Source organism: Urocitellus parryii, unplaced genomic scaffold (assembly GCF_045843805.1).
Source record: "Urocitellus parryii isolate mUroPar1 unplaced genomic scaffold, mUroPar1.hap1 Scaffold_114, whole genome shotgun sequence".
NCBI lineage: Eukaryota > Metazoa > Chordata > Mammalia > Rodentia > Sciuridae > Urocitellus > Urocitellus parryii.
The window spans coordinates 41,047-56,361 of NW_027551871.1; the positions used below are offsets into that span (position 1 = coordinate 41,047).

General features: G+C 34.5%; 2 protein-coding genes across 5 annotated transcripts in view; one reads left to right on the forward strand and one right to left on the reverse strand.

Moving 5' to 3' along the window:
• The window catches only part of LOC144251588 (secernin-3-like), a 34,044-nt gene extending 25,421 nt beyond the window's left edge, over positions 1-8,623 (forward strand). For 3 of the 4 annotated variants that reach the window (XM_077794422.1, XM_077794421.1, XM_077794423.1), the window contains exon 8: positions 1,831-4,082. In XM_077794422.1, coding sequence (XP_077650548.1) covers positions 1,831-2,007 — 177 coding nt within the window. In that variant the 3' untranslated portion in view covers positions 2,008-4,082. Of the gene's footprint in view, positions 1-1,830; positions 4,083-8,545 lie in introns of those variants that run through there. The other variant, XM_077794424.1, reaches the window with a different exon arrangement.
• LOC144251590 (lysosomal cholesterol signaling protein-like) overlaps positions 6,650-15,315 on the reverse strand; it is a 48,371-nt gene continuing 39,705 nt past the window's right edge. The window contains exons 13-16 of the mRNA XM_077794426.1: positions 13,865-13,960; positions 11,704-11,768; positions 9,960-10,097; positions 6,650-7,410 (exon numbers count right to left, since the gene is read on the reverse strand). Coding sequence (XP_077650552.1) covers positions 7,113-7,410; positions 9,960-10,097; positions 11,704-11,768; positions 13,865-13,960 — 597 coding nt within the window. The 3' untranslated portion in view covers positions 6,650-7,112. The remainder of the gene's footprint in view (positions 7,411-9,959; positions 10,098-11,703; positions 11,769-13,864; positions 13,961-15,315) is intronic.

Sequence of the window (15,315 nt, forward strand, 5' to 3'; positions counted from 1 at the left end):
CCCACCCAGCATTGCAAAAAAAAAAAAAAAAAGAAGAAGAAGAAAAGAAAGAAAGAAATAAAAAAGAAAAAAAGAAGGTACAAGTGCTGTCTAAAGGCAACTATCAATTGACAACGTGCAATGAAGGAAAAGATTAACCATCCTATATCTTTTCTTGGCTATTTTTACCACTTGCTAATTTTTCTTGCTATATAATCCTTTAACTTTTTCAAGATCTAGGCATTTACATCTGTCTACATTTAAATCAATTAAATTAATTTTCCTCCAGGCAATTACTCATTTTTGCCTGTAATATGTTTGCATAGTTATCTGCCTTTTTCCCCCCACTTCACTATTTTGCTTTTGCTTGAAGCACTTTGCCAGACTTCCTATTTGCTAAGAATTCTTAATGCTGATTCTGCTTTATTGGGGACCAGTTTGTTTTCACATCTGGTCTACAGTCTAAATACTGTTTTGTAGCTTAGTGGTGTGAAATGAGAGGCAAGTAATAGGAACCCACTTAATATGCTGACTGGGGCCCAAGTGACTGGGCCTGAGGTGTCTATCATTCCTATGTACTTAGCTTATTCTCCACACTCAGAACAGTGTGGTGAACAATGATGTGCACTCTGATTCTTTGGTCTTTGCTCAAGTCCCTTAGTGTTATGCTTCAGGAACTTCCCTTTACTCCTCCTGTGCAGTTTCCACACAGCCTTTGTTGCTCATAATTGCTCTCATGAGCTTTCACTTCTCTTTTCCCCATTATACTGCTTCTGGGAGGTGAGCTTTATAGAGTTAGTATTAAATATTTGTTAAAGTAAATTAAATTGCTGATTGGAATTACAAAGTAATTTTGGGATAAAAATGAAAAGCTCGGGGCTAGGGTTGTGACTCAGTGGTAGAGTGCTCACCTAGCATACATGAGGCACTGGGTTCGATCCTCAGCACCACATTAAAAAAAATAATATGTCTGCCTAAAACTAAAGATACATAAATAAATAAATGTTTAAAAACATTAGAAGCTGTTACTGTTTAAAAGATGTTAATTGTTGATTGACAATATAAAGTGGTGGAAAAATAATGTAATTTGAGGGTGGTATCAATAAGCTGTGTTCTAGTTCTGACTCTATAACTACTTTTTTTGTTTTAGGGAGACTCAGTCCTACTGATAGTTTTAATTTACATTTCTTGATTACTAGTGAGATAGAAAATCTTCTATATTTATTGGTATAAATATTAAATGACTTGGCTGGGTTTTTTTTCATAGCTTATTTCTTAGGTGATTTAAAAAAAATTTTTTTAGTTGTTGATAGACCTTTCTTTTATTTATTTATATGTGGTGCTGAGAATTGAACCCAGTGTCTCACACATGTCAGGCAAGTTCGCTATGCTGAGCCCCAGCCCCAGCCCCTCTCAGTTGACTTTTGGGTCATTTATGTTTGTGTGTTTTGCATCAAAGAGGCAAAAAATATGAATGTTAACTTTGTTATGTGCAGGGATTTTGTTGTTGCTGTTTTAAAATATATATTTTAGTTGTTGATGGACCTTTAGTCATTTATTTGTATGCAGTGCTGAGAAATGAACCCAGTGCCTCACACATGTGAGGCAAATGTCTACCACTGAGCCACAACCCCAGCCCTTGTTGTTGTTGTTTTTGATGCTGATAATTGAACGCAGGGATTTCATTCAGTCTAAAATAGAGATTCATTCCTTCTATATTTACATATTAGGAGGGGTAACTAATCCAGAAGTAGAAACCACAGTGAACAAATCTTGTCTGTGAGGGTGGGTTGGAATTTGGATAGATTCATGTACTCATGTATGTGTATTTGTGTACTTTTCATTGTTTAGGATAAATACTGTTTAGGAACAATACTGGATAACATGAGGAAGCTGGAGAAAGAACTATTCAAAAAGATGGAGTCAGTCCTCCAAAACAAGCATCTTGATATGGATAAAATTGCTAATCTCTTTCCTCAGAGTACAAAGGATGAAATTAGAATTTATAAGGCAAATATTACTTCATAGCAATCATAGAAATGGTGGAAATCTCCCTCAAAGTCAGAATCCATTGTCTTGAGGTAAACCTACTTAGCTATTATTCTTTAATAGCATTCAAGTGATAGTTCAATTGTTAAAACTCATATAGTTTTGCTGAGATACTGACAAAGAAAACCAAACATATATCATGAGGTAGCTAGGTGTTATTCCAGGCAATTATTTCTTTTAGCCACAATAACTTTTTTTTTTGTCACAATAATTAAGTACTCAGGTGCTGGGGCTGAGGCTCGGTGGTACAGCACTTCCCTCTCATGTGTGAGGCATTGGATTTGATCCTCTGCACCACATGCAAATAAATAAAATAAAAGTATTGTGTCCATCTACAACTAAAAAAAATTAAGTATTCAATTCTACATAAAGCATAAGACATTAATATGATGCATGGATTTATACTTATAATTTCGTAGAACCCTCAAATCATTTTATCAATTATTTTAAGTTTTTTTTAGTAACGGAAAAAATATGAAGTGGTGAGTTTTCTTACGCTTTAAGCAAATATTAACCAGTGCTAACATGGGAATTTTCTAGATTTACACACTAAATCTTTGTCATTGTATTAATTCTGAAAATACACTTTCATTTAAACACACTCTGTATCAAGAGTTGGCTTACCAGTGAACTTATAGCTCCAATTGTTTAGCCTTCCACTGTCTCTTAGAAACCACTATTTTGTTTTTAGTTTTCTCTGTTTTGCTTTCCCCATAATGTTGGAATAATACAGTAGGTATTCTTTCAGATTGATTTCTCTTGCTTACTAGTAACATACACTTAAGTTATTCCGTGTTTTTCATGACTTGATAACGCCTTTCTTTTTAGCCTGAATAATATCCCACTGTCTGGATGTATCACTGTCTGGATGTATCATTACTAAAGGACATTTTGGTTGCTTTTAAGTCTTGGCAATTATGAGTAAATCTACACACTGCCATATGCAGGTTTCTGTGTGGATGTAAAATTTCAACTTACATTGGGTAAATTACAAAGTGTGCAACTGCTGGGTCATATGGTAAGACCATGTTCAGTTTTTGTAAGAATTCGCCAAACTGTCTTCCAGAGTCACTACCATTTGCATCCCCACCAGCAATGTTGCACCATATCCTTCCCAGCATTTTTTGTGTCAGTGTTTTAAATTTTTACCATTCTAATAGTTGTGCAGTTGTTTCTCGTATTAATTTGCAATTCCCTAGTGACATGAAATGTTGAACATCTTTTCATTGCTTATTTGCCACCTGGGTACATCTTCTTTGGTGAGGTGTCTGTTCAGATCTTTTGCCCATTTTGAAATCAGTTGTTTGTTCATTTTCTTATTGTTGAGTCTAAAACTCTTTCAAAGACATTGTTCTTGGGTTAAAGTCTCTTAACAAATACCACCAAGAGCCTGCTAATTAATCTGTCCTCTGTCTTTATCTTATTACACGTTCACCATTGTTTTTTATGTTTCACCTATGCTGCCCTTTCAAGTCTTGGAATGTGCCCAGTTCCTTCCTCATGGAACATTCATTCCGTGTTCTCACCTTTTGTAGTTCTTTTAATGGTTTTGCCAAGACAGGAATTCCTTAAGGAAGTTTTCCTCAAACCACAAGGTCAGGTCTCTCTTAAATACTCTTGGAGCCACACGCTATCCTGATCACAAATTAATTATACATTAAACATTTGCACAGAACTTTAAACACAGTAGAACTAAGCTCTATGAAACTAGGAATCATATTTGTTCTTACTGTTGTATGTGCAGTGTTCAGTATTGTGTCTGGCATGTAATAAATGCTTATTAATAGATATTTGCAAAATGAATATTCAGATACTGACAGGAAAAATTTATACAGTCCTCTGCCTATAAAAAGCAAGGTTGCAGAAATTATCTAGATAATTTATCTATACAACTTGTTAGCTTTTGATAAGTTTCAAATCAAGCTGTTGCTTCTTTCCATATTAGAAATGGGAATATATCCCCATATGAAAGCAAGGATAATTGGGGCTGGAGCCATGGCTCAGTGGTAGAGGACTTGCCTCACACGTGTGAGGCACTAGGTTCAATCCTCAGCACCACATAAAAATAAATATATTGTGTCTATCTACAACAAAATGTTTAAAAACACAAGGATTATTAATGTATTATTAATGTATGTAATTATTAGTGTAAATTAATATAATATAGCTTGACTTTTACTGTATAAATGCAATTGGGCTGTGAGTACTTGTGGGGGTGATTAATGCCTTGGGATATATTGTAAAAAATTTAAGGTTTTATTAAATTTTATCTATTGTAAGAGTAAAAAATATAGTTGCTGAATTAAGCTTTTTATTAGGTCAACCCTTAAATTATGTTATAAACCAAGGGAGTCATCTAATAAATTGAGTACTTTACAGAAAGCTACATTGTTTGATCTTGATGAAAATATCAGTTTATATATTTATTGTTAAAAAAAGAATGTTGTCCTAGAAATAATATGTAGCCTAGAATTTTGGAAAGTTAGTTCCTTCTTGTAAAATTTTCCAAAAACAGTTCTACATAGTGAATTTTTCTCTTTTGCATAACTTTTGGGTCACTAATCATTATTCTCCAAGTACCAAAATATACTTTATCTTATTCTAAAAATATTAAAAGCAAAGCACAAGTTAGGCATGGACTTGTTCATTGAGAGTTAAGATAACAATAGACTATGCTGAAGATTAGTAAAAAGGGGTAGATTTTAATCAAAATTGTACCAGATAATTTTCTCAGCTGTGACTCTACATATGAAAAATCATGAGATGTGGCTCAGCAGTAGAGTGCTTGCCTAGCATGTGCAAGGCGCTGGGTTTGATCCTCAGAACCACATAAAAATAAATAAAATAAAGGTATTGTGTCCAACCACAACTAAAAATAATATTTAAGAAAAATCATGAAATGTATGTAAGGCACTCTTAATTTCATATTAACTCACTCATAAAAGGTGTTTAGTGAATTCATAATTGGGGAAGTTCCTATGCACAGGACCTAATGGGTCATGAAGAAAGGGACAGTCTTAAGAAACTCATTTAAGAAAACATTAAGAACTTAGATTAAAGACCCGTTTGATAGTATCTGTATCATTGCAGTTGCCCAAAGAAAAGATGACAGCAGTGAAAGTTAAAATAGGTAGTTTATTGAGAAACTTGCTTTGTCAGTGAGAAAGTAACAGTTACAAATATTTTCATTTAATAAAATTAACATATCCTTAATCTAAAAACATCTCTTAAAATCCTTTATCTGAAACTGCAGATCATTCTGATCTAGGATTTTCTTTTAGTGTCTCCCATGGAAAAAGAGGTTGCAGAATCCTTTTGTGCAAATAACAGAACATATGCAGTATGACTTATTTGTATGACTTGTTCATAAATAAAAAATTTCTCCACTTGAGTTTGAGTTGCCTGCATGCATGTGAGTTACATCTCTATTGGAACAGCAGTGAGGCTTTATGCTTACTCCTGAGCATTCAAAGAGTATTAACGTGGTCATATTTTTTTAGAAAAAGTTCCCCCACAAGACAGTTCTGTTTAAAAACACGCCCATTCTCTAATGATAGCTTGAAATTTGTATAGGTTAATGGTATACTAAAGTAAAATTTACTTGTTAAATACACTAGGCTTCCATGCAGGTTTTTAAAAAATTTATATATCTGTTGCATTAAAAGGGCAATAATTTTCTAAACGGCTTTATATAGAAAACACTAAACATGAGATAAACATTTCAACATATTTTAAGTAAGTTAAACTGACACCTAATAATTAAGTAGATGTTCAAAAATCATGTGAATAACTCCCTTTAATTTTCTGAAGATGAACTTTATCTGTTATGGTCTGAATGTTTGCATCCCCTCAAATTCATATGTTAAAATGTAATCCCCAGTGGGATAGTACTGGGAGGTGACTAGGTCGTGAGGGTAGAGCCCTCATGAATGGCATCAGTCCCTTTCTCAGGGCTGAAGAGACAAGAGTTTTTCCCTTCTACCATGTGAGGTCACAGCAAAAGGGCACCAGCTGTAAACCAGAAATCAGGCCTTCACCAGACACTGAGCCTGCCCATGTCTTAAATCTTAGACTACACAGCCTCCAGACTTATAAGAAATAAGTTTCTGTTGTTTATAAGCTATCCAGTTTGTGGTGTTTTGTTATAGCTGCCTTAATGGACTAAGATAGCAACATTTAGTAATTTAAAAATTTAAAAAACAGATTTTTTTTAATACATAGAATTCATAGACTGAATTCTAAAGGTAGTCATAGGGTGCTATGTCTAGAAGTTTTAACTCTTGACTTGGCCTATATATATGGTCCTTTTTATTCACTGCAGGGAGAAAAGTAGTAGGGTTATTATTCTGTACTATGTTGCTTTGTGCAAATAATAAGTGATACATCACATGACAATAATTTTTTAATATTTAAATAAATATGCACAAATTACTATCTGTAGCACAAAAGTTAGAGATTGGATTTTGATGATAATATTTATGGAGGTTTTTATTCCTTTCCTAATGACATAGATTAGTACTTTGGTTATAAGAGCAAGAAGAGACAAGCCTATTTTAAAAAAAAAGGCAGTGATTCTAATTTGTTAATGAGTTTTTTCGAAGAAATGGACGGGGGCTGGGAGGAATAAGAACCTCTTATTAGATTCAGTAAAATTATTTTTTTTAGGAAGTGCCATTAATAAATGTAAAGTTACCATAATTTTATGTCCATTTCACCAGCAGAACATCTGTCAAATTTGGCAATTAAAAGGAATTGTCAACTGGATATTGATTTTGAAGTTATAGCAAACAGTTGCAGGAAGAAATCATTTTATAATGTTGCCACATTAGTATTATTTATAGTAATTATTATATTCACTATCAGAACTTTTCCTTTTGTTTCTTTCTTTTTCCTAGGTCACTTTCCTATGTGTTTTCCATACTAAAACCACAGTGTTAGCACGGGGCGGGGGGAATGCATCTTGTCAGATTTTACAGAAGTGGCAACTAAGGCTCAGAGAGGGTCTAACTTTCCCAAGATCACACAGATAAATACTGGATCTGGGACTAGAATATGATTCCATGGAGGATTCTCTCCTTTATCATTTAGGACTTAGGAGAAAGTGAAGATGGGGGTGAATGCTCAATTTCTTTATAGCTTTCCTGTTGGGGGCTGTCTGCATTAATAGCAGAAGTCTGTTCAGGACTCTTTTGAAGAAATCTGTAAAACAAGTACTCATCCCGAAATTCATATTCATTGGTAATATGTTGGATGACTCCCCCTTGCACCAGTCTGTCTCCATATATCACAGCTTCACCACGGTCAGAGGCAAGGCCAACTTCAATTAGCCAGTTCACCTGGTCACAGCCACAGAAGGTCCCAGCAGAAGTCTTTGCACCACACCTGTATGTCAAAGGAATGATTCACCCATATGTTCTGTAAACCTGGTATCAGCACTGCATGGTAGAGGACAAGCAAGGAAAAAATAGAAGGAAACAAGGGAAGACGGCACGATAGTTAAAAGCATGGCAGGAATGAAACTGTTCTGAATATAAAGGAATTGTTAACTTTCCTGACCCCAGAAAGACTCCTGGAGAAAAATAAAATATGCCAATAATGCTTGTGAAAACAGAAACGCTTCAACAACAAAAAATGGACATAGGTAATGTCTGAATATTAAATATATTATAATTTCTTATATTCTTATTTGTGCTAAGTAATTTTAATTGTCTCAGGAACATTACATATTTTTTGTAAGCTCTTAAGAAGTGACTATTTTTATTAAACTACTCAAATCAAACTTTATTATCGTGCCCACAAGTAGTGTTTCTTTCCATCAGCAACCAAGACAACCTCACTTTTGTGTTTGTCAGGATTTGCTTCATTAAAGAGCAAGGAAAGAATAAGTGAGATCTGTCTTGCTACAAATCTTAAGATTTTTTAAAATGTGCTTTATAAATCTACTTCTTGATCACTTAAATTTTGTCTTCTTAATGCAAATATGAGGTCCTTCAAATGTGTTCAAATAAACAAGGAAAAGAGAAATGAAAAAAAAAACCCAACCAAACCCAATTACATAAATTCTGTACAAATATGCAATAGACAACAAAAATCTGTCCACAAGCATCAGTCAAGCTGTAAAACCTAAAGTGCTTGACAATGAGAAATAGCGAATGAAGACTGAGATGAAATGAGAAACAGGTGACAAGAATTTAAAAACATTTTATCATAAATAAAATATATGTGTATCATATAAGAATTATAAAAAAGGTTAATAAACGAAAATGTTTCTCAAGTATGTAAAAATCACAGTATGTTTTGTTTTGAGGTGCTGGGGATGTCACCCAGGGCCTTCATGCTTGTTAGGCAAGCACTCCACCGCTGAACTACATCCCCAACCCCAGATTACAATATTTTAACTTAGTAATAAGAACTCTTAACTTAATTCTTTGCAACTGCAAACATCATTTTGACAGAAGCCTGAATGTTACAACCCCTGTCTGAGCCTTCTTCCTGTTTGTTGGCTTTTAATTTATAGTCCTAATGCCTTCTGTCCCAGACACCAATTGAATAGTTTCTTGAAGACTGTGATCAGGCAGCTGTAACAAAAGCCCATGGAGATGTACAGAGTGTCAGAGAATGTGATGCTGTACAGGCAGTAGAGCCTGGAAAGGGACAGGGAACAGGCCAGAACACTACCAGCTGGTGCCCATTCAACCATCTGGGACCAAGGCAGCCTGGCAGCCCTGCAAATGGTAAGAGCTACACTTCCCGACAGTTGGCAATCACAACAGGCCTGACAGAGATAACAACAGAGTTTTCTTTTTTAATTTTGAAAAGCAGTTGAAAAACAAGTTGTTGATGCGGATAATATCTTGAAATAATTGTGCTCAGCCCTTTAAGGGTAGAACATTAGCTTTTCTCCATAGTTTACCATTAGGCTAGGCATATCACAGACATTTTGTCACCTAATTCAAACAATATTGAGAGTCGGATTTTTAAAGAAAAGGAAAACTAAGGCTAGAGAATTGAACCTGCCTATTGTCACACAGCCAAGAAACTTCAATTCAGGAGTTGAATTCTAGTATTAACCTACACCCAAATGCTTCCCCTTTCCACCATCTAACCTAGGCTACCTTCTGATTATAATGGCATGTATATTAAATATAGTGGCATAATAGGTGCAAATAAACTCTCCTATATAATTTTCCGTTATACACATGTTACTTTCCTTATGTTTTATTTTTCTTGCATGACAACCAAAAATATTTTCACTACAAATTTGTTTATTCAAAGTTGGTCATTTCCTGCTGCAGTATATTCCATACCTTGAAGATATAATGTCATATACCAAAGGAAGATTAGGACTTGAGGTGAAATATAAGCAGCAGAATTAATTAAGAGGCAGAAATTTTATTATTATTATTATTTGTGGTACCAGAGATTGAATCTGGGGCACTTTACCCCAGAGCTACATCCTTTTTTAAAAAATTTTGAGACAGGGTCTCACTAAGTTAACATGGCTGGCCTTGAATTTGCGATCCTCCTGCCTCAGCCTCCCAAATTGCTGGGCTTACAGGAGTGTGCCACCACTCCTGCCTTCATTTTGTTTTCTTGGCAATATGAAACAATATAATAATATAACACTAGAAAATGGGAATATAAAACCATTTCTGAATCCAATGTATTTCAAAGCTTTGTGAGAGACACTAATGGCCAACATGAAGTGAATGTTAATATTCTACCACATTCGGGTTTGTTTTAAAGTTCTCACATTTTATGTAGAAATCAGAAGTTATATGATATTTTAAAATAGTAAAATCAAAGTAATATGTCTCTTTCATATGCTACTTCTTAAACTAAAAATTGACCCATAACTATTAGCCTATTAAAATCCAAAAATAGTTAATCTAAAATATAATTATTTGGATCTACAATGGCAATTTGCTTACCTTCTTTCCTTGACGATGTTACGGATACAGAGGTCACGGTGATAATGGATAAATTGTTGACAGGTCATTTTTATTTCCTCAGAAACAAGAGAATCTCTGTTTTCTGCTGTTTCTTTATTGTTCCATAGAAATTCAAGTCTGAAAACCAAATTTAAGGAGTTTATTTTTTCTTACTGGAGATTGAACCTGGAACTTTGTGAAAACCTAGGCAAATGCTCTACTGCTGAGTGACATCCTCAGTCCCCCCACCCCCCACCATTTTTTGTGGTCCTGGGGCTTGAACCCAGGGTCTTGTTACATGCAAGGAAAGCACTCTACCAAACTGAGCTATATCCCTAGCCCCTCAGCCCCTTTTTAAGAAATGTTTTTGTCTTGATACAGATTCTCACTAATATGCCCAGGCTGGCCTCAAACTTGAGGCCTCCCAGGAGCTGGGATTATAGATGTGTATTACCATGCCTGACTAAGGAGGCTATTTTTTTTTTTTAAATATTCACTTTCTTAAAGTTTTTTTTCTAAAACTTTATTTTACTTTTATTTTTATGTAGTGCTGAGGATTGAACCCAGTGCTTCACATGTGCTAGACAAGTGTTCTACCACTGAGCTACAACCCCAGCCGAAGGAGGCTATTTTTAACGAAAGAAAAGCACGGAGAGAGAATCCCTTCTGCTCTATCAAAATGGCTGTTCCAAAGCCAGTCACCAAATTTCCCATCTCATCTACAACACAACTGATTCTGCATTTAGTTTCCTTTTCACAGAAGGCTGGGTGAGTGACCTAATTATTTTATAAATCCTCTAGACATTTTTGGCTCATTTCAGTTTTTACTAAGAAATATTCCTTATACTGTATTTTTGAAACATAAAGATAACTTAGATATCAAATAGTTTACTCAATCATTTTGAAATTTTGGTATCACAGAGGAAAATACTGGGCTCTGGAGTACAGACTGGTTTTGTTTTGGCCAGCTCACACAATTGAACTGTTGAGTAGTTCACATTATGAAGCTGATAACTAAGTTCAATAACTTTCTTACTACGCTTTTCCTTCATGAAATGATTATGACCCTAACAATGAAATCTTAGTGAATAAGATGATGCTGATGCTGATGCTGAAGGAGAAGAAAGAAAGAATAAAAGATACTGTTTTGGGGCACTATTCATAGAGCAGGTAGGATGAATTCTGTTAGCACTTCTAATTTCTACTAATTTTGACTTTAAAAGCAAATGAAGTACAAAGATTTGTCCCTCTGCCTTTTCCTCCCACCTACAAGTTGCAATACTTGTTACTTTTTAAAATTCTTGATCTTAATTCAAAGAAGCCCTTTACTAAGCCAATAAAATAATTTAGAAAGAAAAATTGAGTTTTCTATAAGTTAGTTTGATAGAAGAATCCTGTTGTCAAAGGTGAAAGACAATCAAATATATTCCTTTGGGGGCACCACTTAATACTACCCTTTCTAAAGATATGTTCAAGTTTTATTTAACTTTATGTAGCTAATGGCATAGATCAAAATCAGAGTCCATCAGTTTTTGTTAAAATGCAAATTATATTGCTCCATTTATAATAGTTCTTCCAACATTTTCTCTGCAGTTATTTACAACTATGTGAATCAACAGATAACCCTTGTATGGTGTTTAGTGGTGGTCTAACAGTTTAAAGGTATAAAAATATCAGTATCTTAATATAATGGCTTTGTCATCAAATTTAGGAATATAGAGATTTATTTCAAAACTAAATTTACCTTCTTTTGAAAGGCAGGATGATTAAATGTTTGTCCAATCCAAAGATTCCAAAGGAAATAAATCCCTAGGGAAGAAAACAAAATTATTTTTTCTGAATGCAGCAATAAAATTGTAAGAGCAGGAATTAAGGAAGTCACCAAATTTAGTGCTTGAGGAGGCAAACCTATAGTGTGATTAGAGCAACATTTCAAATGGAGCATACAAAGCAGGTACTCTAAAGTTCAGTACCTGGAACCAGACATGTTTGCTGCCTCTTCCCAATCATTCTGTTCTAATTATGATGGGTGATAAAAACTAGTGCTGAGCAACCATATTCCTATGACTTCTTACTAAAGAAAAATAAAAATATTTAAGAATTATATGTCTTTGTTTTCTTGTTTTGAAAAAAAAATCTCCCACTGTGCTTAGGTATTTATTGTTTTTTTGTTGAAACTTCATAAATTACATAATTAACAAGTGCTGCAATATCCAATAATAATAACTGAACAGAATTTATGTGAAGTGGTACTGGCTAGTGGTTAGGGAAAGGGCTTGAAGGAATTGGAGTAATAAGGCAAACTGGCACCAGATATAAGCCCCAGATCAGGAAATTTAGGACTGCCTGGGAGAAAGAGAGCTCAGCTGCCATTTGTGAAGCATACTGAGGTGCAGGTTGGTGGAAGGTGGGATGGAGAAGGCAATATAACATTATATGAAGGGCCCGATTTTCTTTACCCCAAACTATAAGCAGTCAGAAGGGAATATCTTTCTCCTCCTCTCCAAGAGGAAGACTGGATGAGAGTGAGGTTTGTGTGTCTCTCACTCCCTTGAACTACTTGTGTGGGAGCATTCCTGGCACTAATTCAGTTCATGACAAAGTGCAGTGCAATGAAGCTTTCTCAGCCCCAGGACTAGGAGGGCTAAGCTTGAATTGGCTTTCTGAATGCATAATGCCACAGAAGACTGAGATTTTTCAATCTAGTATTTTATAATTCTTGGATACAAAGTCAGATCTTAATATCACAATGTAAGATATAGTTATCAAGTAGATCTTGGGAAGTTCATATTTGTTGTAATAAGCTGACACAAATAACCGAGGTAATTTGTACCTTTAGATATAACCATTTTGTTCCCACAATAATGGCAAAACAAACTGGAAATACTTCAAGAAATTAATGTTAGGAAAAATCTTGCAGGAGCATTTATTGACAAGTCTTAACTAACTCTTGGCAAATTATTTTACATTTAGTAGGCAACATACTGATTTCAAATACAATATTTTTTCAAACTGATATTCAATCTCTGGATGAGGGATGAGTATTCTCTAATTAAAAAGTAAGGGGCTGAGCTGGGGATGTGGCTCAGTGATAGAGCACTTGACTAGCATATGCAATATCCTGGGTTTGATCCCCAGCACCACCACCCCGACACCCACAGTTAATGAAAAGATCAAATTTTGAAATTTGCACCTAAAAATATTTTCCAATATGTAAAACGTATTGTTAAATATGTATTTTAATAGTGTCATGAACATAGACAATAGTACCTTTTACATCACTTTTTCATGGAATTTTAGTTTTCTATGTTTTAAACTGGGGATGATAACATCTATGTTGCAAGTATTATTGTGATGTTTAAATGAGATAATGAATATAAAATGCTTAGCAATTTTTGGCACACAAATAACTATCAAGGAAAGAAAAGTATTACCCCTGACTAAAGTTTTATTTACACACCACATGATTTTAAAGTAAAGATTTAAGTATCTGTTGTTTAAAATGTAAATGAAATAATATTTGTCCATCTAAGGGGATAAATCCTTTAAAGGAAGGTGAATTATTTTTCTCAAAGTGAGTTTTTAAGATTACAAAAAGTTTAAAAAGAACTTAGGACATCTTGTCCCTGCTTAAATTATGATTCTTTATCTCAAAACCAAAGCAAAAAAATTATTTGGTATTGCTGGTTGAAACACTCAATGTACATTCTGATGACTTTAACCAATATAAGAATTCATCTCTACTAGAAGACAGGCAGCAGCTGTCAGCTGTCATGTATACCAGCAGCTGGCAAACAAACTAAACCCTATTGATTTAGAAGAAAACAACAACATCCGCATACCCTTCTCTGCATTCAACTCATCCAGGAAGACAAAAACCCCTCAAAGTTTCAGTAAATAAGTACCTGGCCAAAGTTAAACACAGCACAGAAAAACTGTAACTCAACGTATAGTCTTCCAGGCTCTTGGTTGAATAGCCACCATAAACAACTGGAAAGATTCTATAAAGAAAAAAAAAGAGTATTTTAAAATGAAGCCTGCTAATCATTTCTCTCCATCCAGAGCACAGTACAATAACTTTTCTACCTAATAATTAGGGGGGGGGAGAGACTAAAGGGAAAAACACTGAGAGAATACAGAGGCTTTGTCTTTCAAACAAGAGGTTTCAACTACTTCTTCTGACAGATGTCTTTCAAACAGCATCTATTCTGATCAGATTTGAAGCAAGAAGACATGAGTCATAATACAGAGACTTACATAATATACCAGGACTGCCGACTAGCCTAAGACAGGACTGATTTTAAAATTAGTTCTACACAATGAAAATAATTATATCACTAAGCAGGAATTCTTGGAAGCATTTCTTTTTTTTTTAATTTTTGTCCTTAAACAGCAGATAAAGTGTAGCTGGCTGATATCATACTATGTAACAAGCATTCTGTGTGAAAAGGGCTCGTAGGTTATATGGCCTATCTCCCACCTCTAGGCAGGTTACACTTAAACTACCTTTAAAAAATTATAATAACTAGCTGGGCCCGGTGGTGCATGCCTATAATCCCAGTGGATCAGGAGGCTGAGACAGGAGATCACAAGTTCAAGACAAGCCTCAGCAACTAAGCTAGACCCTATCTCCAAATAAAATATAAAAGGGTGGAGATGTAGAAATCATATCTGGGTTAAATCCCTCCCCCCAAAATTACAATATTCAATATTGGTGAGAGCACTTTATAAATCTATACTATCGACCCTTTGAAAAACAATTTAGTAGAATACGTCTAAAATCACAGAAATATTTATTCTCTTTGATCCAGGTTTCTCAACTTTGGGAATATATCACTAGAAAATATAATGCATGGAGATGTTTTTTAGAGTATTTTGAAAAGTTAGAAACAATTCATAAAGAAGTGGTTGAGTAAATTATATAGCTCTCTATTGTTTACTAGGGAGCCATTTAAAGTATTAATTTTGGACACTTTGAAAATGCTTGACATAAGTGAAAAACCAGGTTATAAATATATGTATTATTAGAACCATGAAAAATGTGTTAAAAATTCAAAAGCAGGGGCCAGGGGTGGTGCTCAGTGATAGAGCCTGTGCTTAGCATGTGTGATAACCCTGGGTTCAATCTCCAGCACCCCCTTCCCCACAAAAATGTTAGATGTCAGTAATTTTTTTTAAAGAGAGAGAGAGAGAGAGAGAGAGAGAGAGAGAGAGAGAGAATTTATATATATACATATATAAATATATATATATATATATATATATATATATATATATATATATATATATATTTTTTTTTTAGTTCCCGGTGGACACAACATCTTTGTTTGTATGTGGTGCTGAGGATTGAACCTGG